Below are 27,171 nucleotides of genomic sequence, written 5' to 3' on the forward strand. Positions count from 1 at the left end.
GTTTAGCTGAGAAGAGAAGAGATATAGGTCAATAGCTGGCCAGAGATTGTAGGATATATAGAGTTTGTTGGGGGAAACAGATATATCATTGTAGAGTAAGGAGGGAATCAGTAGATATGGGGAGATAAAAAAACAAGAAAGTAGGAATCATATTGGAGGCAAACTGATGGAGAAAATGATAGGTGATTTCACCAAGGGCAAATGTAGAGGTGGTGGTGTCCTTGGCAAGGAGAAGGGTTATTTTTAATCAGAGGCTCAAATGAAGGAGATAGGGCTGTCAGAATAATGTCAGCTCAGTGAAGAGAAAATAGAGAGATTGTGGCAAATAGTTTCAATATTTTGGTGAAGTTTGAGGCAAGGTCCTCAGCAATGACTTCCTCCAGTTTGGTTCCATAGAACATGGATAGGACCAAAGGAGAAAGATGGTGAGAGTAATCCAGGATTGGGGTTTGACAATAAACAAGAAATTCAAGAGTGTGAAAACAAAGAGTTGAACTGGCTCACTAAGGGGTCCAATAAGGAGAGTATAGCCAGAGAAATGAATGTACTGACTGAGAGGTAGAGGCAGTGGTAGTAATGGTAAGAATAAAAAATAGGATTAAAGATCATAATGCACAGGAAGAGAAAGGATGAAAAAAGATTGTGGTCAGATAAAGGATTTCTTGAATATGAAAGTAAAACACTTGTAGGCAACTGCAAGAGCAAAGATATGATCTACTCTAAGTAAAGACGAAGTGAAGGGGTAGGTCATGTGAAATGAGTAGAATGAAGATATGGAAGGTCCCTCTGTTCCTGAGGAAGTTATTCAGACTCAGTTTCTTCATCTGTAAAATGAGAAGAATATCTAATGTTTTATTCTACTCTAAATTCATAATTCTAGGGAGGAAACGAATACAAATATATTGTTTGATCCAGGTAAAATAAGAAAATCTTGAAAGAGCCCAAGTTTTCTTTGAAAATAATAGAAGGTAAGGGGCAGCTAGGTGGCACAATGGATAAAGCACCGGCCCTGGAGTCAGGAGTACCTGGGTTCAAATCTGATCTCAAACAGTTAATAATTACCTAGCTGTGTGGCCTTGGGCAAGCCACTTAACTCCATTTGCCTTGCAAAAAAAAAAAAAAGAAAGAAAATAATAGGAGGTAGGGGTGGCTAGGTGGCCTATTGGATAGAGCATTGACCCTGGAGTCAGGAGTACCTGAGTTCAAATCTGACCTCAGACACTTAATAATTGCCTAGCTGTGTGGTCTTGGACAAGCCACTTAACTCCATTGCCTTGCAAAAACTAAAAAAAATAAATAAAAAAATAATAGGAGGTGGAGTTTGATAGCTATTTAAGGAGAGTTTACCAAAGTGCTTAAAGGATGCCAGGAATGAATACATTTTTCCTGCTTCAGAATTGATATGTATATTAAGATGACTAATATGACAGCAGGAGAATTTCTGCTTTTTTATTTCAATAACTTTCTTATTTCCATAACTTTGATGAAAAGAGGGAGATAGCATCTCAAAGAAAACTGACTCTTAACACTAAGATATCCCTTTTTTCTGATTTCATAGAATGGCACCTATTCACTAACCCCATCCCAATTCAAACATTCCCTAATATTCCTTCCAATTAGAAATAAGGTTGCCCATTAATAAATGTTCTAGCACCTGGTTTAACTCTGCTTATTCATAGCTAGGATGAGTAAGAGAACTAGTTTCTATTCTTGTTCTTTAATTATATTTTTTTAGTCCAACTGCCTTTTTTCCATTCCAAATCTCCTACCCACTGCCTGTCCTTAGTAAGTCTATTTTTTAATGGGGGAGTGGTGAATAAATATTGAAAAGAAGATTCATCTCTGATAAAAAGAGGTCAAAATATAGCTTTTAAAATTTTCACTTAGATTCAACAGGCAAGAAATACTTGACTACACTTAAGCAAAGAATAGTTACTTAGTCCTAGGTGCAGCTGGGTAGGTGAGTGGATAGAGTACTGGGCCTGGAGTCAAGAAGACTCAACTGCCTAAAGTTCAAATCTGACCTCAAACACTTACTAGCTGGGTGACTGGGCAAGTCACCCATCCCTGTTTGTCTCAATTTCCTCATCTGGAAAATAAACTGGAGAAGAAAATAGAAACTCAATATAGTATCTTTGCCAAGAAAGCCTCAAAAAAGGTCATGAAGAATAAGATGTTCTTCAGAACAATACTTATTTACTCCTCAGTATATATGAACAAAAAATGAATGTTGCCTCCAAGAATCATTCTTACAGAAATGATGTGGGTTCAAATCCTTACAGTCATTTATTATATGAGTGACAATAGGGAAGTCACAATCTCTCTGGGTCTCAATTTCCTTCTTCTATAAAATGAGAAATGAATTAAATGACCTCTTGAATTTCATCAAGCTCTTCATCTAAGATTCCATAAACCTATAGTAGTTGTCATATGGGGAAAAGAATGAGGAAGGATTCACAGGTGGTTGTGTTGACTGGTTTTTGTTGGTTTTTTGGACATTCTATTGGTAGCTTATAACTGTGGCATTTAATTCAGAAATCAAACCTCCTCCATCTTATCTGTTCAGCAATCAGATTTGTACACATGACTCTTTTTTTATTTTCTTTCTTTTTTTTTTTTTGCAAGGCAATGGAGTTAAGTGGCTTGCTCAAGGCCACACAGCTAGGTAATTATTAAGAGTCTGAGGCTGGATTTGAACCCAGGTACTCCTGACTCCAAGGCCGGTGCTTTATCCACTGTGCCACCTAGCTGCCCCAGCCATGACTCTTAAAGACTAGAATGAGCTTTGCCTTAACCAATAATAAGCAAACAATTAATGGCATATTTGTTTTTAGTAAATAAATTATGTAGGCTAAGCAACTACCATTTTTAATATGTTAATTTCCATAATAACTTGACAGATGGTTTCTATCCTGACCACATGACCTCTGCCACAAGGTCATTTATCATAATGAAATCTAATTTCTAATATTAGAATCATTACTTTGACCCACTAACTCTACTCAAATCCAATTAATTATTTATAAATCTCCCACTTCCACCTTTTTTCTGGTGTCAGCTGCTATCACTGATGGAAATTCTCTTTCTCTTGGTTGACAATTTTTATTTTGCCTTCATATAATATAGGCATATTGGTCTTCATTTTATGGGGTTTTTTCCTGTCCCACAGCTCCCATAACTCTTCTTAGTTTCATGCCAAAAACATTTTTTTATTTATATCCCTTTCTGTAAATTTTCTCATTTGTAAAATGAAAGGTTTGAACTAGATGATCTTTAAGGTCTTTTGGAGTTTTAACATTTTATGATTCAGTACCTAGATACAGTGTGCTTAGGGATATGTGATTCAACTAAGTTTCTTTCTTTTTTTTTTTAATGTTTTTGTAAGGTAAATGGGGCTAAGTGGCTTGCCCAAGGCCACACAGCTAGGTAATTATTAAGTGCCTGAGGCAGGATTTGAACTCAGGTACTCCTGATTCCAGGGACTGTGCTCTAGCTGCCCCATCAATTGAGTTTCTAAAAGCCATGGAGATTGTAGAAATCTGAATTGAGAATGGAAATAAAGGAACATGGTGAAAGGATTAAGATGAATAATGGTGAAAGAGAGAGACAGAGACAGAAACAGAGACTGACAGAAAGAAAGAGATGGGGGGAGAGAGAGAGAGAGAGAGAGAGAGAGAGAGAGAGAGAGAGAGAGAGAGAGAGAAACACTTTGGACCATAGAACACTATGGAAAAACAATTGATTAAACACTGGAAATGGAAATTTAATACCCTGAAGTAATTCTATATAATGATATGATTATAATAACAATGATTTGCATTTATCAGGAATAATGATATCAATAACTCTCTCCCTTTAGCTAGAACCATCTTGCAGGACAAAACAAATCTATCAGAAAAATCACACTTTCAATTACAAAACAGAAAATTGCCAGATGGACTTACAGAATGTGTTACTCAAAATTTTAAATGGCAAAATATGGGAATGAATAAATTACTCTTTAAGGAAATTCTAGAATGACAGGAAAACAGAATGAGACTACCCTTGGACAGCCTGAACTAGGCAAAAAGGGTTAGTCATTGCAGGGGGAATTTATAGTTCCAATTAAGTCTTACACAAATTCCATATGCTTTCCAGGACTTAGGACAATGCCCTTCAAGTAGTAGATATTTAATAAATGTTTGCTAAATGGAATTGAAATACACTTTCTCATATTAGCAGGATGATTTGAAGGTCCCCAAAAATATCTCCCTCAACACTTGTCATAGTGTCTGAAATTCTCTCATTGGGATTCACTTCTTTTGAGTCTTAAAGGACTTCTGGTCTAAGAATCCCTTATTATAATTTAAATTTTCCCATTATTAGTTAATAGTTAATTGAGAGCAAAGCCCTGAAGAAAAAGAGGAAAACAGGTTAGTCATCTTGTGGAGTGGAAAAGTGGACTATGAGAATACTGGGAATCCAACAAAGGTAAACTTACCTTTGGAGGTTAATTCAGAGTAACTAATAATGAACGCAAACTTAATTGTAAGTTAAAAAAAAATCTCCTTGAAACATACCTCCTCCCTTGCCATTTTTTAAAAGACTTACGGTATAGGGTTTTGGGTTTTGTTTTTTTTTTTGGTGGTTGTTGTTCTTTGATCATTAACTAGGCCTGCTTTATTTTACTTTCATTTGCTTTCACTAATTTCTTTGGGACTCAGGTTACTTGAGTGCATACCATGTTGATATAACAACAATAGATTCAAAGTTCTCATGGTTTAAAAAGAGCTGAGTCATTTGAAAACATTACTCTGGCAGAACCTTCTGTTTCCTAGAATTATGTGAACTCCATTTAGATAAACATTTCCATCAAAGAACTTCTTTTGAATATCTTTACTATTTGGGAACTCAGGTGAATATAAAGTCATTATTTTATGAAAAATGGAAATATTGCAGCTATGCTTAAGAAGCCCACAATAAGAAGACTCTTTGCTTGAAATTAAAACCAAAATAAAATACAAATTAGCTTCAAGATCAGAAAAGCAAGCCATTCTTAAACTGATGCTCACATATTTGTCTTCCTTTCTATTCTTATCCCCAACTTTGAAACCATTAGTTGCAACTAAATTACACTAAATAAACTCATAGGTTTGAGAATATGGTTTTTGTGAGTAATCATAAAAAGCAATAACAACAATAATAATAGCTAACATTTAGTTATGCCAAGCAGTCATTTGAGCTTCATAACAACTTTGGAAAGTTATTATTGTCCCCATTTTATAGCTGAGAAAACTGAGGCAAATAATGGTTAAGTGATTTGTCTAGGACACAACTAGATAGTTTCTTTTTTAAAAAAATGAGTTTATAACTTTTTTTAACATATCACTTTTTTATATATCATATATAATTTAATTCCGTATGACCCTCTGCCATTCTAGATTGAGCACCTTCATATTGACCAAAAAAAAAGTATTTATAGTTAATAAGTTTCTGATGCTATACTGAAAACCAGTTCTTCCTCTCTCCATGTACTTCTAAGCTCTCTCTAGAGAATGAGAAGCTGAACTGAATTCTTACCTACTCAGATTGCTCACAAAAGATATACTATTTACCCCATCTGAATCGTTGATCCCAGGAAGGAAGGAATGCAATAGTCGGCAGCTGCCAATGTGTATGGAGGTTGTGCTGCTGAATCATCCCAATAAATGTCCTTCTTCATCTTGGGTAGACTCATGTGCATCTCATCCACAGCCAAAAGGGAGACCTAAGACCAGTATCACAATATTAGAATACATCAGGAATCAGAAACTCTGAGCTGGAATGGACCTTAAAGGTCATCCAATCCAACCCTCCTCATTTTACAAAGGAGAAGCAGATGGAGACAGGTCAAGTGACTTGCCCAAGGTCACACAGGTTGCTAATTGGCAAAGCCGATATTTGAACTCAATTCTCCCCAACCCCAACCGCATCTTTTTTCTATGTAGGATAAAGTTTCCACAGACTGGTCTGGGATTTTGGAACAAAACAGCATAGACCCAATGGCATGATGATGACCCTACTGTGCTTAAGCAGAGACTGCACTGGTATCTAGCCATGACTCTGCTTTGAAGGTTTCAGGTGACCTTGGGGAAGTTGCTTACCTTCTTAGTGCTGCATTTTGGGCTAAGAGTAGATTGGACCTAGGCTGAAGGACCGTGCTGCATTAGTGCAATGTGGTTCTCTCTATGTTGTTGGGATCCTTAAAGGGAAGCCTCATACAAAAACAAAGCAGTTGTAACTGGAGCGCTGAATGACCTTTACTCAACTGGTCAAGTACCTGTGGGGGAAGAGGAAGCTGATGTAGGGTCTTCCTAAGAGGAATACCTCCCTATGCAGCACTTCCTCCCAGGCTGCTTTCCTTGGAGGGGTAAGGGTAAGGGACTAACTGACTGATTCTGACCTGGCCCAGACTCCCAGTGATCAGACATCTTTAACATCTGGTCACCTCTGTGAACTTGGGGTCCTACACCATCTTGAGATGGGCAACCATTTACATGATTGTTGACCTGTCTGGCGGCACTGGAGAAAGAGATTGAACAATGAATTAGTAACAAGGCCTCAGCTTCTCCACTGGGATGGAGGGGAGGGTTCTGAAGGGTTGATCAAACTTACAAAGAACGTTGGCGGGGCTAAGTATCCCTGCAACCCAGATTCAGTCCTATGGGAGACGAGCAGGTACACAGAGAGGGGAAATGAGCCTTGGTCAGGTCGTACTGGACATGGAGAGTCAGTTTCCTTCCATTTACCACTTGAGGCTGTTTACTGCATTCACAGCACAACTATAGAGCCTTTATTAACATTTTGGTATATATCAGTGACAAATCACTCTAAATATCTATAAATCATTTGGGAAGAAAAAAGCCACTGACCTGTAAATTTCTATCTATACACCAGTTAGTTTCAAAATCATCATCATCTTCACCAAATGGATTGATAAGTTGCTCAGCCACCTGTAGTTAAGAACATAGTTTGAATCAAACACTGATCTGAGATAATGCCTAAGAACTAAGAACTTTTTTTACTCCTTGTCCCTTATGAAATAATCCATCATGGCCTCAAGCAAAATCCAGAAAGTAAACTGTTTCTGCTGTTCCAGGTAGTAATGGCCAAATCATCATATTTTAAGCATTAAGTTTTATTTTTATTCAGAACTTTAATAAATGTCAAATATAATAGACATTTTTGCATTTACAGAGCTAGCATTTAGAAAGTACAAGATTTGCAAAATATTTTAGAATTATAATCTCATTTTAATCTCATAATAACCCTGGGAAGGTAGGTACTATTATTATCTTTATTTTATACTTGAAGCAACTGAGGCAGGCAGAGATTAAGTGACTTGCCCAAAGTCACACAGCTAGTAACTTTCTGAGTCTAGATTTGACCTCAGAACAGTATACTATCTACATCCCCTTCTAGTCACAAGCACACACACACACACATAAACACACATAGTAAAACAGGAAAAGTGCATGAAACTGCAAGGATCTATTATGTATGAATTACTTTCCAAGTATTTGAAAACATCAGCCTCTAGATTTCAAAGCTGTCCTGCTAGTCTGGTTTTCTTCCTACCCTTCTTTGTGTTTCTTTCTCATGCCTTATGTTTGCATGGAACATGAACAGATTGGTATTTTTGAATGTGCAATTATCATTTCATTGGGGAAAAATCCATTCTTGTCTAGTCTTATTATATATTAGTCTCCTTCAGGCTATCTGGTGCAGCCATACTGGCCAACTTGCTGTCCTTATGCATAATATTCCATTTCCATATTTTTACTTTTGCACTAGATTGCCCGCCCCCATGACTGAAATGCTTTTTCTCTTCATCTCTACTTCTTTAAATCTCTCTTCTTTTAAGATACAACTTTCCATGGTATCTACCTTAGGAAATTTTTTTCCCTTTCTCCCCAAGTGTTTGCACCTTCCCTTCTAAGATTACCTTCCACCTACTTTTTATGTATCTGATAAATTCTTGTTTCTGTGTACACTGTCTCCTTCATTAGAATAAAAATTTCTAAAGGGGATGAGCTCTAAGGCTCCTCCTAACTCTAACTCTGTGTGTGTGTGTGTGTGTGTGTGTGTGTGTGTGTGTGTGTATGGAGCAATGGTCTCAGGTCTTCCTGACTCCAGGCTTAGCACTCTATCCCCTGAGGTAGCTGTCTCCTTTTCTTGTTCTTATGTCTTATAACATAAAAACTTTTACATTCACCCAATATAAAGTGTTTCTACACTGAGAATTTCCTAAGACACCTCTCCTTGAGGAAGATTTAATATCAAATAACCCTTTCCATATGATTGCCTTATAGGCAGGTAAGTGGCATAGGATAAAGCAATGAATGGACTTGAAGTCAGAGGACCAGTCTCAGACACTTATAGCTAGAAGACTTTGGGCAAGTCACTAGACCTCTGTATGTCTTAGCTTCCTCTTTTCTAGTGTGGATAATAACAAAATCTACTTCGAATTGTTGTGAGGATTAAATGAGACAATATTTGTAAAGTGTTTTGCAAACTTTAAAGCAGCCTACAAATGCTAGCCATTACTATTATTAAGGAAAATTTTAACATAACCTTCATTTGGTTAATTTTTTTTCTCATTGAAACAAATTTATTCTTTACTTTTTTAACCTATCACTTAAAACTCCAACATATGGACTTACATGACCTTGGGCAGGTCCTTTCATTTGTTTGCTCAGTTTTCTACTCAGCAAAATGTGATATGTGTGTATGATTTAGCATTTAAAGTGAAGGTGTGGTGTGGTGGATAGAGTACTAGGATTGCAGTTGAGAAGACCCGAGTTCATATCCCATCTCAGATACTGTGTGTCCCTGGGAAAGTCATTTAACTTTTCTGTACCTCAGTTTCCTCATCTATAAAATAAAGGGGATGAGTCAAAGGCTCTTCCTAACTCTAAAATCTAATAATTAATTAATTCTTGGACACAGGTGTATACAAGCATAGTTTTTTTTCCAACTGGTTGAGATTTTTAACTTTTTTTTTTTTAGGATTTTTGCAAGGTAAATAGGGTTAAGTGGCTTGCCCAAGGCCACACAGCTAAGTAATTATTAAGTGTCTGAGACTGGATTTGAACCCAGGTACTCCTGACTCCAGGGCCGGTGCTTTATCCACTACGCCACCTAGCTGCCCCTGAGATTTTTAACTCTTGAAATAAAGTAATCCATTGCAAAAACCCCTGACCTACTTTAACTTTGGTGGTTTACTATAAAGGTGGTAGAGGTAGGTGGTACAGTAGACAGACAGATTACCAGGAAGATTCATCTTCCAGCATTCAGATTTGACCTCAGCTACTTCTAGCTGTGCGACCCTAAGCAAACCACTTAATCCTGTTTGCCTAAATAAGCCAGAGGAAGAAATAGGACATCACTACTAATTTATTAAGTCAGGGAAACCTGGGTTTGAATTCACACTTTCTGGGTAACCTTGGTCAAGTCACTTAATCTGGTTTGCTTCAGTTTCCTCATCTGTAAAATGAGTTGGAGAAGAAAATGGAAAACCCTTCCAGCATCTTTGCCAAGAAAACCCCAAACAGGGTCACAAAGAGTTGGATGCAACTGATATGACTGAACAACAACATTATGATGGCATTTGGTCTTTTGGAAGACAGCTTCAAAAATCCAGTTTTTATGAAACTAGAATAGAAAAATCTCTAATTTTTCAGCATATGCAACTCTCAGTGTTGGAATTCTCACTACATAGCCAAATCACAATTTCTCTGTAATATAATAGATGAGTCTTAAGAGAGTTGCTTCTGACAGATAAAGGTTAAATGACTTGTCTAAGGTCACATAGCCAGAAAGTGGTGGGATTTGAACTCTGATTTCTAGTTCAATATTCTATTCCAGGCTCCCTCACCCTCTTTCGAGGCTTATTGTTACAGTGAATTCCGGATAATTTAATTATGATATCATCTCAGGTTCTCCCACCACTGATCCCCTTTTTTATGTGTACATAGAGGAAATAATCCAGCAGGAGAATCAGGTTGCTGATATTTCCACAAACATATGAGATCAAAACAAACATAACTATTTCAGTAATTGGATCGGGCTCTGCCACTGTGGGAATTGTCCAGAAATAGTTTTAATTTCCTCAAATACAAAGTCAATATTGATCCTGGCATTTCTCACCTTCATTCTGATTTATCCTGTTCTGTGTCACAGCATTTTTATTTTTTGAAAGCTGTCAAGTTTAATGATGTGGGACAGCCTTTGACTATAATGTATACTTAAAGATATTTGTTGTGTTGTATAATAATTACTTTTTTCAGGGTAGAAACAAGGTGACAACCCATAAATGATTGGCATCTGAACTCAATGCTTAATTCTTCATTGCTTATGAAATAGAGAATATATTCCCAGTTCAAAGCTTATACTTTTTACTCTGTGGTTCTTGGGTATTAGGGAACAAAGAATCAATGTAAGTATATGCTTTAATGATATTATTGTAAACCTAATGAGGACACTTAACCTAGTAAATTAAAAATAATTAGACATCAAAGAAGTGCCCATCTTCATCTAAGTGCTTACTGTTTATAAGCCCCCTTGGGCAAGTTGAATACTCCTCAGTTGCAAAATCATAATGTCCCTGTACTATTTGTTCATAGGATTTAGAGCTGGAAGGGCCTCTGGAGATCCTCCTTTCACAGATGAGGCAACTGAAGCCTAGAGATTAAATGATTTGCTTGATGTCATTCAGAAGAATAGCAAGCTGCAGAGGGGAATTAGATCTACTTCCGCCAATTCAAACCCACTGTATTCTGCAGTATAACACACTATTTGAGAAAGAAACCACTGCAATTAATCATTTAATAAATGCTTGCTAATTATTCCACTAAAGAATGAGCTTCTGACTCCCCAGTTGATAAATGATCAAAGGATAGGACAGGTTGTTTTTCAATGAAGAAATCAAAACACTTTATAGTCATATAAAAATACTCTAAATCATTATTGACTAGAGACATGCAAATTAAAACCATCATCTCACACCTATCAGTCTGGCTAATATGATAGATAGAAGGGGGAAAATGATGAATGTTGAAGGGGATGTAGGAAAATTAATACCCTAAAAATACTGTTGACTGAACTTGGAGAACAATCTGGAACTATGCTCAAAGAGTTATAGAATTTTCTATACTCTGGCTCAGCAGTACCACTATTAGATCTGCTGCCCAAGATAAGCAGGGAAAAAAGAACAGAATCTATCTGTTCAAAAAATATTAAGTAGCTCTTTTTGTGGTGTCAAAGAAGAAATTGAAGGAATGCTCATCAATTGGGGAATGGCAAAACAAGTTGTACTGTATGATTGTGGTGGAATACTATTGTGCTAAAAGAAATGAGGAATAGGTTGATTGTAGAAAAACATGGAAAGACTTACATGAACTGATGCAAATGAAATGAGCAGAACCAAGGGAACATCATATATAGAAGCAGCAATATTGTCTGAAGAATAACTGTGATTCTATGAATTACAACTACTCAAAGCAATTACTTAGACCTATGAAGGAAGATGCTATCCACCTCCAGAGAAAGAACTGATAGGTAGAATTATGAATAGTATGATTTTTACAAACATACATACATACGTATGTATATCATACATACATATCTGTGTCAAATGGTGATCTTCTCTGTTGTGGGTAGGAAGGGAGGAAAGGAGATAGTCCATCGTTCTATGATTTCCAATGTTGGTCAGAGGTCATAGTGGAAATATTTTTTTTACTGGACCTGTGATTTCCAATGGGAAATTCCCTCTAATAAAAAGTCAAAATGTAACAAAATAAAAAATTAAACTAAATTTTTAAAAAAATAGCTTCTCTAAGGGCTTAGTGAAGGCAGTTTGGCACATGGTACAGATATAATCTTAATTTCTCAATGAAATGAAATGAAACTGACGAGAAAAATTACAAACCAATTCTCAGTGACCAGGTTTTAAAATTGAGTACCTTGAGCCATCCTGCATAGAAGAAGAATTGTAAGAGGGTAAAGATTGGAATGTAGAGATCTAAGTCATGTCCTGCATAGCCTTTGGTGGGATCCAAAAACTGACGTCCAATCAAGCATGCAAAGAAGAAGGTATAAACAGCAAGAGTGACAACCTGCAATAAAGAGAAATCTCAGTGAGAGAGAACCAGGGTGGTGAAATGGAAGCCCAACCAAAGTTCATAAGTAATTCTCTACCTGGGTGTAGACGAGCGGAATTCCAACCCAGTCATAGCCAAACAGGAGACTGCACCAAGACCGATAGCGATTCATCTCCTAATTCAGAAACATATAGCTTTTGTGACTTGTTAAAATGACAGTGGGAGGGGTGGAGGTAGGAAAGGGAAGAATGGATGAGGGAAGAATATAGACCAGGAGTAAGAATGTAGACTTCTGAATCTGTAATGTCTATTGGATGTATTTTCTCATAGAGTATTATATGTTGGGTTTCTAAAAACAGCTAATAAAAGGAAGTTTAAAATTGCTTTGAGCCAAACAATGCCACAGAAATAAACATGTCACCCTCAAGATGGATGGATGGATTGGAAACATATTCCATTAAAGGATAATATATTTTTTTAAATTTTACTTATTTAAGGCAATGGGGTTAAGTGACTTGCCCAAGGTCACACAGCTAGGCAATTATTAAGTGTCTGAGGCTGGATTTGAACTTGGGTCCTCCTGACTCCACCTAACTGCCCCAGGATATTCCATTAATCTAAATATATAATTTTCTTTTCTAATTTTTTTGCAAGGCAATCGGGATTAAGTGACTTGCCCACAGTCACACAGCTTGTAAGTGTCAAAGGCTGGATTTGAGCTAAGATCCTTCTGACTACAGGGCCAGTACTCTATCTACTTTGTCACTAGCTATTCCAATATGTAATTTTCTTTCTTTTTTTTTAAGGTTTTTGCAAGGCAAATGGGGTTAAGTGGTTTGCCCAAGGCCACACAGCTAGCTAATTATTAAGTGTCTGAGATTGAATTTGAACTCAGGTCCTCCTGACTCCAGGGCCGGTGCTCTATCCACTGCACCACCCAGCTGTCTCAATATGTAATTTTCAAGAAAAAACAAAGGCTCATGATTTTTAAGTTAGATTTCATTATCATTATCATCATTATAATTGATGAATGCATAGAGCTTTAAAGTGGGTAAAGTGTATTTCATGCGCTATCTCATTTGAACCTCAGAAGTGGTAAGCATTGTTCATAGGTATTTTACAGATGAGGCTCAGAGGTGCAAGCCCGTGGTCACCAAGTACATTTTGGAGTTAGAATTTAAACCCAGGTCTCATCTGATTCCAAGTTCAATACTCTTTCTTTCATAACATGCTGCCTCTCTTATATCATTTTTCATCCTTCATCAGTGTGACAATATGACTTAATAGGGAAAAAATGAACTTGGAATCAGCAATATGGGTTCAATATGGCTTTGATTTTCTTGCTGTGTGTCTATAAACAAGTCTCTTGAACCTGAAACTATTTCTTCATCTGTAAAATGAAGAGGAATGATAGTTGAATGAACTACTTTATAGGGACATCATAATAAAAGTAACAAGTAAATGTGAAAAAATTAAAAATTTTAAAAATTAAAAAAATGAGAATCAGAGGAGCAGCTGTAAATTCTAACTCTATTGCTTATGTGATGGTGGGCTAGTGATTAACCTCTCTGGGCTTCATTTTCCTTGTCTGTAAAATAAGGGCTTTGGATAATATTATCTCTTAAGTCACTATCAATTTATATCTATGATTCTATGAGTCTATCATCCTATGATTTCAAATGTTGGTCAGATGTCATAGTGGAAAGATTTTTTTTAACTGGACCAGTGATTTCCAATGGAAAACTTCCTCTACCAAAGCCAACTGACACTGGCTCTGCAACTTACAGTCTTAAAGAGCTGCCATCAGCATGCTAATGACTTGCCCAAGGTCACACAGTCAGCATGTGTCAGATATAGAACATAAACATAGGTCTAACTTACTCGGAGGCCAGTTCTTAACTGCTATAACATTCTGCTCGTCTCTGAATGGAAAACTAAGGGTTAAAAATTCAGTGATTCTAAACATTTCAATAAGGAGTCGTAGGAGATTTTAATTTGTTGTTAATTTTTTGAAAGGATTAATTGCTTTTCTTCCAATAGAAAGAATATGTTACAGACAAGCAATATCCCGTCTTTTCATAGTTGAATGTTAATTTTCTCGGGTTTACGGTTCCTGATCTGGTTTACTCCAGTCCCCATGAACTGGTTTGCCCTTGGATATTTTGAGGATCCCCAATAAAGTTGAGATATTGTTTTTAAGTACCCTAAAGCAAACTCATAATTTTTAAAGTTGTTCTAGAACTAATCAGTGTTACTTGGAGTTAAATACTTTTAGCCTCATCTAGGCCTAGGTTCTTCAGGTGATATTATATGAGGCTTTCATTTCTTTGTTATAGAGCAAAATTACCAACCAACATAATGGCGATGACGATTCTTTCTTCTTATTCCATAACTGCTGGCTTTTGTCCTCAGATTATGAAATACTTACAGTCATTAATGATTGTAGATCAACACTGTCTCTGATTCTTCCCTCTTTTCGGGCTTTAGATGCCAGATTTCCAAACCAGATGAATGGAACCCAGTATTTCAGATGGGGAGATTTAAGATGATCAAACAATTTTCTTTCATCTGGTGTCATAAAACCTGTATAGAAAAGAAAGATACTTGAAATATGTTATTTCCTATTCAATTCAATAAACTATTTTTGACAGCCTCTCAGAAGTTGGCATTAGAACTCAATAAAAAAAATCCTTGAGGATTATATTATCTCTTAAATTACTATCAATTTATATCTATTTATACTCTCCCTGGGAATTCTTACATTAATATGAGTTGGTCTTGTTGGTCATGGATGTTGCTTCCATCAGAAACTCTATGATTTAGTGATTTTGGTGCTCATAATGGATAACTCAGAAGCTGGTGTCTCTGGCTCACAATTGTATTATCTGTTAACTAATTGGATCTTTTGTTTGAATGTAGCAGAGTGGTTCATTTTGCTCACAAGCTTTTAAGATCAAAATTGACACAAGTTTGCCTTTAAGTTAGAACAGGGGCAGCAAGGTGGCACAGTGGATAGAGCACCCACCCTGGAGTCAAGAGGACCTCAGTTCAAATCTAACCTCAGACACTTAGTAATTGCCTAGCTGTGTGACCTTGGGCAAGCCACTTAACCCCATTTGCCTTGCAAAAAAAAAACCCTAAAAAAAATATCCTATGGGGAGTCTAACAGAGGTAACATGGTCACAAGCTTATTGTATGCACTCAACCCAGTTTGTGAGGGATTGCACAATTTGAAATGAGACACAGCTCTGCCTCCCCTGACCACAGATCCCTGGATTGGATCCTCTCTATGATTTAGTCAACAGTCTCCATGATTTTTTTGTTCACAAAAAATTCTTCCTCCTGTGGCCAATCTGGTGATAAATCTCTCTGAATTTAGCTAGGTTAATGTACAACAGACATATTCTCTTTCATTGGGTCCATACCCAAAGCCCATTCATTTTGGCAGAACTATTATTTCTATTCAATCACTTTCAGTTGTCTTCAACTCCTTGTTACCCTATATAGGGTTTTTGGTGGCAGAGAATGAAGTAGTTTGCCATTTCCTTTCTCCAGCTCATTTGATAAATGAGGAAACTAAGACAAACAGGAGTAAGTGACTTGCCCAAGGTCAAATAGCTAGTAAATATTCGAGGCCAGATTTGAACTCATGTCTTCTTGATTTCAGGCTCAGTATTCTATGCACTGCACCATCCAACTTCCCTGTGGGGTGTATATATTTTTTCTTTGTAGTCCCATTGCCTAGGATAGTACCTGGTAGATAGCAGGTATGCTTGCCAATAAAATGATGTTTGATTAATTGGTATATTTCTAATCTGTTCCCAACTCCTGATGGATTCATGTGAGTTAACTCCTATAATAAGAATCACATAAAGCCAGTCAAGCATCAGCCCTTTGAAATGTCTCACAAAGTGGAATTAATTTAATGTGAATTCATTTTTGTGTGACCTTTCCTTCAGACACTTCCATAAGCCGGGCAATTATTCCACTCCAGACTGAAGCATTCTGCCTATTCCTAGAGTCATCATATGAGGCTTTCAGGGTAACTGACTCAGCCTTGGAAAGACATGCCAAGATAGGAACAGCTGGTATAGTTCTCCCTGTATCACTGGACCCATCAAGCTCAGGGGTACAGAGAGTACCCAGTGATGTCACTGGAGGCTTCTTTTGGCACAAAGCCTTGCCTGGGACGTAAATTTTCTATGAAGCTCTTCTAATTTCTTGGGAGGGGAAAAGACCACAGATATAAATAATCTTAACATTCCCAGACTAAACTATATTCTTCCTATCGTATTTCTAAATTTAGGATAACCACTTAACAATTCTGTCTTCTCAAGGTTATATTATTGACTGGCTATTATTTGACCATTGATGTCAACAGGAATAAATCCACTTCCCAGGGACTTCAGTATTTGATCTCCCCATGACTCTTGCCAAAATTTGAGTTTCCCAAACAGGATTTGGATATCTGGCATGCACAGAGTTATTTACATGTTGTCTCCCCCATTAGAATGGGAGCTCCTTGAAGGCAGCCTGTTTTTTTGTCTTTCTTTCTATCTCCACAGATGGGATACAAGATTAATAATGTTTTTTCCTTTGTTTATTGAAGAAGACCATGACATCAGGGAGGTGATGCCATGACAAGCACATGAATTGGTTTTCAGTGAGGGGGGTGCTGAGCTAAGTCACTAGCCTCACTTCCTCCTCCAGAGCCATCTGGATCCAGTGGCCAGATATGAATCAGGATGCCTGGAGATGGCCCTGGATGTGAGGCAGTCAGGGTTAGGTGACTTGTCTAAGTTCACGCACCTAATAAGTCAAGTGTCTGAGGCTGGATTCAAATTTCTGTTCTCCTGACTCTATCCATTGGGCCACATAGGTGCCCTGGGATACAACATAAATTCTTGTTGAATAACTTACAGATGATTGACTTTCTTTTCTAAATATATCATCATTGATCAATTAATATTAATTAAGTGACATTACAGGTGTGGTGCCTATGATCTAGATAATCTGAGTAAAATTTTTTTTGGCCCTCCTTTCATACTACAAGGGAAAAGTCACAAAGTAGAAGAAATAACTGTACCTATAACTAGGGATTATTTTACTGGGAAGCAAAATCAGTTGGTTTTCTTTTTCTTTTAGGGGAGAGGAGTGGTAGTGGAGATATAAACCCTCTGAATAACTGACCTGTTAGGATGGAAAGGGAAGGGCAGACCCTAGAAGATAAACTACAGTGATATGGACAATATTTCTAACACATATCTGTGGACAGCACCCTGGGGATATAAGCCTGGGGTCAAGCAAAAATTCAACTATTGAATCAACCACTGACAACCTGTAGGAGACTGGAGTCTGATCTGTCCAGAAGTATTCCCACCCTGAGTCATTGCTCTGAGACAGATCCAAAATCTCCTTACCAAAAATCTAATACTGTCCTATCCCAATTTACAAGCCCCAAACATTAGCATCTCACTAGGGGAAGATTACAGATTAAATAATCTTATTATTCTAGGAAGGCTCCTCCCCTAAATTAAATTAGCTTTTCCATCATGTCCTAAAATTTCAGATATTTGTCATTATAACAACTTAACAAAGAGAGTTAAACTAATTACTAAATTTTGCTGGAAATGTCAAAATATAATAAAACTCTTGAGTGATAGAAGTTTCACTGATCTAGCTGAATTTTTGCAAGTTGCATGTGAGTTTTTAGAGTAAAATCTATGATTTTCTCTTACTAAGTAACTTGAAGAAGCATCTTCTCTGAGAAGGGCATGATTCTATTTAAAAATTCATAGTTCAACTAGTAACAATCTTGGAAACCTTGGACCAGGGTTGTCACTTTAAGAAGTTCTTGGAACTGAGGAGTAAGAATTTGGCTGGATGATCTGAATGGTTGGAAGGTTTCAGGGCAAGTCTGAAACACTTGGCCAGAGAAAGCTTATACTGAAGAATTTGCAGGCAAACAACTTTGTGCTAAGGAGCCCAAACCAGAGGTAGACTGATGCCATGGAAAGAACAGCGGGCCAGGACTCAGAGGAGTCAACTCTGTTCTTGACTATCTGGATGACTTTGGACAAATCACTTAACATTTTTGGAGCCCCATCTCCTCCACATGATTACGGCTAACATAGATCTGAGAATAGCTTACATGCTAGATGATCCGCATGGCTCTTGATGCTGACATGATAATGGTTGTTGTTGTTGGGCAATTGATAAATGTCATTTAATTAATATTAATTGATCAAGCAAATTAATTAAAAAGATAAATGTAAAGTCATACTTGAATTAAATAAAGTCATTCATGCAAATCCAAGATAGGAGAAGCATTGTTGTATAGCAATTTGTCTGAAAAGGATTGAGAAGTTTTAATAATAATATTGATATGAGCCAATAATATTAATATGAACTTAATAGGAGCAACAGTACATTATGCCAGTCAGAAAAAAAGAAAAGAAAAAGTAAATAGCACATTGGATTGCATTAAGATCATGGATTTAAGGTAGCTGGAGACCATAGATTCCATCTATTTCAAACTCCTGACCATATAGATGAGGAAATTAAAATTTGGAGACATGAAATTACTTGCTCAAGATCACACAGGTAGGGGCGGCTAGGTGGAGCAGTGGATAAAGCACTAGCCCTGGAGTCAGGAGTACCTGGGTTCAAGTCTGGCCTCAGGCAATAATTACCTAGCTGTGTGGCCTTGGGCAAGCCACTTAACCCCATTGCCTAGCAAAAACCTTAAAATGAAAAATAATAAAATAAATATAACATCACACAGGTAGCTAGGAGTATAACCAAGATTTAAGTCCAGGTTTTTTTTTAACTCCCCCCCACCCTTTCCATTATCCTGCACTACCTCCAAAGAGAAAAATAGCTTATAGAAACAGAGAGATGATATTGGAGATCTAGGTGGCACATTGGATGAATGCCAGACCTGGAGTCAGGAAGACTCATCTTCATGAGTTCAAATTTGACCTTAAAAACTTACAACCTTGTTACCCTGGGAAGGTCACTTACCCTGCCTCAGTTTCCTCATCTATAAAAGGAGTCAAAGAAAGAAATTGGCAAACCACTCAGTAGTTTTGCCAGGAAAACTTCAAAATGGGATCACGAAGAGTCTTATATGACTGGAACAACTAAACAACAAGATATGGAGGAGGTCTGGGCTTTATTTTGCTAGACCCAGAGTACAAACAATGAATAACAGATTAAAAAAAAGCAGAGGGGCGGCTAGGTGGCACAGTGGATAAAGCACCAGCCTTGGAGTCAGGAGTACCTGGGTTCAAATCCTGTCTCAGACACTTAATAATTACCTAGCTGTGTGGCTTTGGGCAAGCCACTTAACCCCATTTGCCTTGCAAAAACCTTAAAAAAAAATTTTAAAAAGCAGATTTAGGCCCAATATTACAGAACAAACCTTCAAAGATTAGAGTTGTCTAAAAATGCATTGTGTTTTCTCAGTAATAATGGTTTCCTCCTCCTCCTCAGAAGAGGCTGGATGACCACCTACTGTGTGTTGTAGCAAAAATTATTTGCAGGGATAGGTGGAAAATGACTTCTAATGCTAAATTTTGTGATTTTTAAATAATCAATCAATCAATGAACAAATATTTATTGAGAGCCAAGTGGTACAAAGAATGAAATGATCCCCACTTTCAGTGAGCTTATTTTCCGGGGAGGGATAGAAAGGGGCAGCTCCAGGTGGCTCTAACCTGTGAATAAAACCTCTGGATTTGGTGAGGAAGACTTAAAGTTCAAATCTCATGAGATACATTGTCTATATGATCCCGGGCAAGTCACTTAACCTCTGTCTCCAGTTCCCTGATCTATAAAAAAGAAATAATACTATCAACCATTTCCCAAGGTGAGAGTCAAATGCAATGATGTTTGTAAAGAGATTTGTAAACCTTAATGAAAGCTATAAATGTTACTATTATTATAGTCTCTTATATAGTCTTTAATTACAGCTCTATATCCTATGACCAAAACTTAGAGAATTTTGATTCTGATTAATTACCTTATTTTGTCTTTCAAGTGAGCAAAGTGCCCAATCTTTATTTTAACTGAAAATAAAATGCTATGTATGTGTATATCGATAGATGTTTATATGTACACACACACACACACACACACACACACACGCTGGAGATTAAACTAAAAACGTCTTATCTACAACATCAATCCAAACATAGTTTTACCAAGACAGCTAGGTCTTTATGGTTATTGTTCTTATATCCCAGATAAATGTGATTTACATGATTTTTTAGAGCTTGGAGTAGCTCAGATTATAACTGGCCACTTAGAATCCTGTCTGCCTTTGACTAATTGCTTCAATTACAAGATTATTCTTCTCTTCATCCCTCATACCATACTTTCTTGTCATATTTGACCCTCTAGATAACAGTATGCCCTGAGACAAGAGATGATGTTATTGGAGAAGATGACCAGATTCTTTAGAATTCTAGTTAGAGTCTGGTTTATACTTTTGACCTTTTCTTCTTGATTAAATTTTGCAGAAGGGATGGGGTCTCTTGTGCCCCTGCCCCAAAGCCTTGTGAATCCTTACCTCCCTTATCTCCTATTACTTATCAGTTCTCTCTGCCCACTATGGTGTCAACAGCTGTGCCCTATATCTGAAATCAGCCATGACATTTTACCCCATCCCTGAACTTCCTGTTCTACCCAGAGCCCTTGGCATAGGACTAGGATAGTCTGGAGAGTCAAGGAGGCATGTGCCAAGATGGGAGAGTCAACATATGGGACACATGTCCCTTTGTGCAGTCTCAAATCTCAACTCCTTAGATGACTCAGCTAATCTCAGGGTTGGTAAAGTAAGTGATCCCACTATGTGTAGTGAATTTAGGGAAATAGAGAACCCTTCCCATCCCACGATAAAAACAAGAAATATAATGAGGCATTATCCTGGAAGGTCATGTCCTCTCCCACCCTTTTCTCTCATGATGTTCAAAATTTCTTCAACATCATAAAGCCTTTCATTCCACTATAAGAGATGTCTTCAAATGCAAGCATCACTGGACATCACTAGAACAGGTATGGTATCAATTGACATGCACATTAAAAGCAAATGATGTTGATTATCAATGGGGGAGGGACAAATAGAAGAATATTAAGGACTTGTAAATAGAGGGGTTGATGAAAAAAGATTAGAAAGAGGGGTGGTGTTAAATAAAACCACATCTACTTAATAATTCTATCTGTGGTCTATGTCTATGCCTACAGCTGTTTTTTTTTAAGTTTTTTGCAAGGCAATGGGGTTAAGTGGCTTGCCCAAGTCCACACAGCTAGATAATTATTAAGTGTCTGAGTCTGGATTTGAACTCAGGTACTCTTGACTCCAGGGCAGGCACTCTATCCACTGTACCACCTAGCCGCCCCCACCTAGAGCTGTTTTAGGGATAATCATTTAATTATCAGCCATGGCCTTACTTCCCCATGTAATAATAATAATAATAATAAAAGTGAATGTAGGAGAGTTTACTAACCTTCTCTTTCCTCCACTTCCCTATTTCCATTGGTTCAAGATGGCACAAAACTGGGATCAGTCAGGACTAAGGTGAGCCTTTGCTTTTGTATATGTGTATCTGAGTTTGACCTTGACCCTTGGCTATTTTCATGACTTTCAGGTGGAAAAGAGGTACTTATCCACACTCCACCTGGGTTTTTCCTTCAAAATTACCATGGGTAAAACACTTGAATACTTGGTGTCCCAGATACCTCTATAAAACCCTTAAGTTGAAGAGCAGTTGGTGATCTGCTGTGGTTGAGGGAATTTTCTCACTATAATACTACTACTACTACTACTACTACTACTACTACTACTACTACTACTACTACTACTACTACTACTACTAATAATAATAAATACTTGAAGATCTGCAGAGCACATTACAAATATTATTTCATTTTATCTTTACAACAACCTTGAGATGCCCTTTTCCCCCCCTCAACAATTCATAAACAGTTCATAAACTCCTTGATATCTATCCATGGGCCCCCAGGTTATGAACTGCTTTAGAGACTCCTATTAGGGTTAGGTAAAGTAAGTGGGTCCACTACATGTGGTGAATTCAGGGAAAAAGCGAGCCCTTCCCATCCCACCATAAAAACAACAAAAGTAATGATGCATTATCCTGGGAGGTCATGTCCTCTCCCACCTTTATCCCTCATGATGCTCAAAATGTCTTCAACATCACAAAAACTTTCCATATATGAGAGGGGGGAACACAGAACAATAAATCTTTGGGGAGTATCTCCAGATTTCCAGCTGAGGTGGGAAGGACCTCACAAAGGAAGGAAAATAAACTTACAATACCTGCTTCTACAACATGGTCTATTGTTGGAAATCTTTTGAACACAGCGGTGCTCACTGAGCGGAAGATGAGCAAGGAAGTTAAATTGACATAGCGCATGAGTGTTCTTCTGAGTAAACGCCCATATTCATCTCTTCCATGAACGCTACTGGAAATTAGGAACATCAGTCTGTCTGGCCATGGCAGATTGACAAACTGGTTCCACCATCGGTTCACCACCAGAGTTACATAAAACCCTAAAGAATAAGAGAGTTAATGTGATTTTTCTTTACTTAAAAGTATAATTTATATGGATGCATTTTTTTTGAATTTGAGCCCTTTGGGGGTAGAGAGATGTGACCCCGAACCTTTATAATATTGCCTAGGAAATGTGAAATATACATTTGTGACTGGTACACGTAGAACCTGGTAAGTGGATATTAGACTTGAGATAATGATGGCAAAACAGACAGTTAGTGAACAGAAGGCATTGAGATTAATATCTCAAACTTGTCCAGTGTTAATTTAGCAAAAGCATCTTTGAAGGAGCAATTCTGATGCATGATGGTAACTTCTTATTGCAAGCAATAGCTTTTGGGACATGCCTCTCAGCTTAGTAACACTTCCATGCACAGTCATCTGTGTCATCCTAATGGAGACAGCTGGGTGGCTTCATTCTGCATGTAACCTATACTTACCAAGCACAAAGGTTACTGGAATTTGTTCAGCATATCTGTCACAGTAAATTGATAATTTTTCAAAGAAACGTTTTTGGGCTCCTGTAAGTAACAATCTGGAGCAAAAATAAAAGGCACATCCCTTTATGATATTGTACTTTTGCACCTGCTCTGCATGTGATATTAAGTGCAAACAATTAAGCAAAAGAAAATAGGTTTTGTTGTTGTTGTTGTTGTTGTTGTTGGCAGCAACCAGGAGCAAAGAAAGGAAATGTACCTGAGCTGATCGGTGGGTCTTTGTTACAGTCATAAAGATTACTGATTGTTAAATAGAGGGTTTTAATAGACATGATTAAAAAAAAAAACAAGCTTCATGTTTTGATTATTTTCTATAATGGCTCTGACTGATACAGATTGTTCTATTAGCTTTTAAGTGAGGCATTTCTCCTCCCCCAATTCACCAGCGATACTTCTCCATGAATGAAATTATTTATGCCATTAGAATGACTATTAAAATGAATTTAGAATGATTTATTCTAAATTTAAATTTTAGTTTAGATCTCTCCAAAAAGCAGATAAAAATTAGAAAAAACTTGTATGTTTAGATTCATAAAGATTGTTGAAAATAATATACTTTTCATAGCTTTGATTCAATCCAAAGCATTTTTGAGCATATTTTTTCTTAATTCTCTTAATTTGATCTAATTGTTAAGCCTTTATTTATCTAACTGTTTGTTAGAGGGGCAGCTAGGTGACACAGTGGATAGAACACCAGCCTTAGAATCAGGAGGATCTGAGTTCAAATGTGACCACAGGCATTCAACACTTACTAGCTGTGTAACTCTGGGTAAGCCATTTTACCCCAATTGCCTTGTCAAAAAAAGTAATATGAATAAATGCTCATTAATGCTTTTCACATTAGAAGGACAGAATATAGGTTCCATTCTGATAGAAAACTGAAATCTAGAAAGATTTATTTGTGAACATGTTTTATCCTCCCCCTATTAAAATATAAACTCCTTAAGGTCAGAGCTGGATCCAGTTCATTTTTACATTTTTCTTAGTGATTTATCTACTGCTTTGCCCATAGTAGATGCACAGTAAACTTTGAATAAATTTAAGTAGTTAAACACAGATTATAAAATAAACACCAATATATTCAAGGAGTAATCTATAAGAGTCAAGCAAAACAGCTCCATTAATGAAAAAAAATCTAGAAAAGGACCATAATTAAGAAGCTGCAAGGGTTCAATTTAAGATAATGGAAATTTGCAACTTGGACAAAGGAGAGAAACCACTTCGGAGAAACAGAAGAAAATAGTGATTAGTGAACTGAGAAACATAAAAAGAAGAGAGAATTGGGGAGTTTGGTGTTCCTGCCTCATATTAAGAGGAAAAACTTTATGAGATACAGACTATTTCCACAGTCATTAGGAAAGACTGATGATCACTTAGGCCAAAGATTACAATCAGATTGGTTCTGTAATATTTTGGCTTAATCATGGATGGAAATAGCCAAAGATGGTTTACAAATGGTTCATTAATGCACCTCTCTCTCTGTCTCACTCTCTCTCTGTCTCCGTCTCTCTCTCTCTCTCTGTTTCTCTCTCTCATTTATCTTTTCATCTGTCTCTTTATCCATGCATCCATCCATTTATGTGTAGTTTATTACCAGACTGAATGACATAGATTTAGAGAATATGACAGGAAAGGATATCAGAGCTTATCTAATCCTAATTGTCTGATTAAGAAAGAAAAATGAACAAATCTATGAAGAAAAACAGCTCTGCCTATTGTTAAATGTAGTTATTTGTTCATTTTAGGCAATCTTTTAATATAAAATTAGGGACATTAATAATGAGTAAATAAGGATTTGCTTAACATTTCTTACAGTTATATTTTGGTTTTCAAATCCATCAAGTCATTGGAAGGAGACACATTCAGATAGCATCTTCAAATGCTAAAATTGCTAGTCAACATATAAAGAATTAATTTCATAAAACAGGAAGCATAGGGTCATGGAAACAGTTCTGTACTTTGAGATCATGAGACCTGGGTTTGAATTCTGGTTCTGCCTCTTACTCTGAAATGATGGATGAGTCATTTCACATCTTTTATCTAATCTCACTTGTAAAATGAAGGCAAGTGGCTTGGAAGAACTCTAAATTCCCTTTTAGCTCTTAAAATTCCATGATTCAATGATGCCAAAAATTTAAACAAAATACTAAATCATGAATTATTCTTTGTTGTTGTTGTGGACATTAGCTATCTTTAGAAAGAAGATATTTGCATATAAATATTGATCAGTTAGGCAGCCTCATTGGATAGAGAACCAGATGTGAAGTTCAGAAGACATGAGTCCAAATCTGTTCTTACTAGCTGTGTGACTCTGGGCAAGTCACACTTAACCCCCACTTGCCTCAGTTTCCTCATCTGTAAAATGGGAATAAATAATAGCACTTACCTTTCAGGGTTGTTGAGGATCAAATGAGATAATATTTATAAAGTACTTAGTAAAGGGCCTGGCAAATAGTAAGCACTATATCAATATTAGCTATTATTATTTAATAAAATTCTATGGGATGCATTAAGTATTGGAGTTAAGGTCCCCCCTTTTGGGACAAAAGCTGATTTAAGCTATTAACCAGTAGCATATCCATGTTAATGAAAACAAACCAGTATGACAACTCTTCTGAACTGGTTTCTTGTTCCTGCAATATTCTGAAAGTTCAGTTAATGACACACACAAATCACTAAAATGCTATTTTGTAAAATATAATGTAAAACCATTTTGTTGTGAATCAAATTTTGTCAGATATACTTAAATCCAACTTAGAGTTTGTTTTGGTTTGTTATAAAATGTCTCCTCCTATTTTTGACCTCATCTGAAAATATAGACTATTTGATATTTTAGGAAATCTGCATCTGATCTTGAGAACTTCTCTTGCCATAACTTTGAGCTCCATCATAAAGATGAATTTACAGTGAGTTTCATCCTAGCTCTAGATTTTATTTTCTGGAGAAGAGGATCTTAATCTGGGAATCATGATCTTGGGGTTTTTTTGGTTTATTTTTAATCCCCGAGTCTTCTCTTCTCCAAACAAACATATCTTTTCCTTTAACAGGTCTTAATTGAACATGAACTGAAGATCTTTTACCACCCTGTATTTTCAGAATACAGCTTTCCTAAACCATAGACTATATTATTTTGTTTCTTTATTAAGAAATATAGGTGATTGTTTATAAATGTAGAGCTTCTATCAGATTGCTTCTATGGGGAGGGGGAGGGGAGGGGAGGGGGAGGGGAGGGAGGGAGAAAAATGTAAAACTCACAACTTTGCAAAAAAAAAAAGATTGGTTAAAAATACCATGTAATAGGAAAAACAAATAAAATATTTTAAAAAATGAAATGTATGTTTTTCAATAAAAATGGTTTCCTTTGTAACTCATTATAATTTCTTTGTAATTTATTGCTGAGAGCCAGCAATGAATATTATTTTCTTTCATGCATTTAAAAACATCACTCTAGAAATGGGCTATAGGAGTCATCAAATGGCCAGAAGGGCCCAAGAAACAAACAAAAAAAAAAGATTAAGAAATTGCTCTAGAGGAAAGATTACTTGCCTGGATAAGGATTTCAGTCTTAGACCTCTTGCTACTAAATAAAGAATGCTATTATTCAGTTACTTGGTAATCATTTACTACCTATCACAGTACCAGCTCAAAGCTAACTGGTACTTGGCCATCTATTAGTGGGTGGCATGCCAATATGTTTCTAGCCTTTGCTATTCCATATATTCATATTGTCTGCACCTTGGGATGGATCTACCTACATCAACATTTTTGATACTTGATAATAATCAGCTAATTATCCAACCAATATAAGTACCATCTGGCCCTGATAGTTAGCATATACTTAATATTCTAAACAGTGTAACTTGACTGAAGGAAGAGAGGACATCAGAAGTTTACATGCAAAAAGGTAAGTCAAATTTATACATAAAAATCTATCTATCTATCTATCTATCTATCTATCTATCTATCTATCATCTATCTATC

At 36.7% G+C, this 27,171-nt stretch overlaps 1 protein-coding gene across 1 annotated transcript in view; it reads right to left on the reverse strand.

Annotated features, from left to right (window-relative positions):
- Positions 1-27,171, reverse strand: part of BEST3 (bestrophin 3) — a 51,280-nt gene that overhangs the window by 20,311 nt on the left and 3,798 nt on the right. The window contains exons 3-9 of the mRNA XM_074226124.1: positions 23,134-23,228; positions 22,459-22,692; positions 14,548-14,702; positions 12,217-12,294; positions 11,982-12,134; positions 6,891-6,971; positions 5,595-5,746 (exon numbers count right to left, since the gene is read on the reverse strand). Coding sequence (XP_074082225.1) covers positions 5,595-5,746; positions 6,891-6,971; positions 11,982-12,134; positions 12,217-12,294; positions 14,548-14,702; positions 22,459-22,692; positions 23,134-23,228 — 948 coding nt within the window. The remainder of the gene's footprint in view (positions 1-5,594; positions 5,747-6,890; positions 6,972-11,981; positions 12,135-12,216; positions 12,295-14,547; positions 14,703-22,458; positions 22,693-23,133; positions 23,229-27,171) is intronic.

The sequence above is a fragment of the Macrotis lagotis genome, chromosome 2 (assembly GCF_037893015.1).
Source record: "Macrotis lagotis isolate mMagLag1 chromosome 2, bilby.v1.9.chrom.fasta, whole genome shotgun sequence".
In the NCBI taxonomy this organism is placed as follows: Eukaryota; Metazoa; Chordata; class Mammalia; order Peramelemorphia; family Peramelidae; genus Macrotis; species Macrotis lagotis.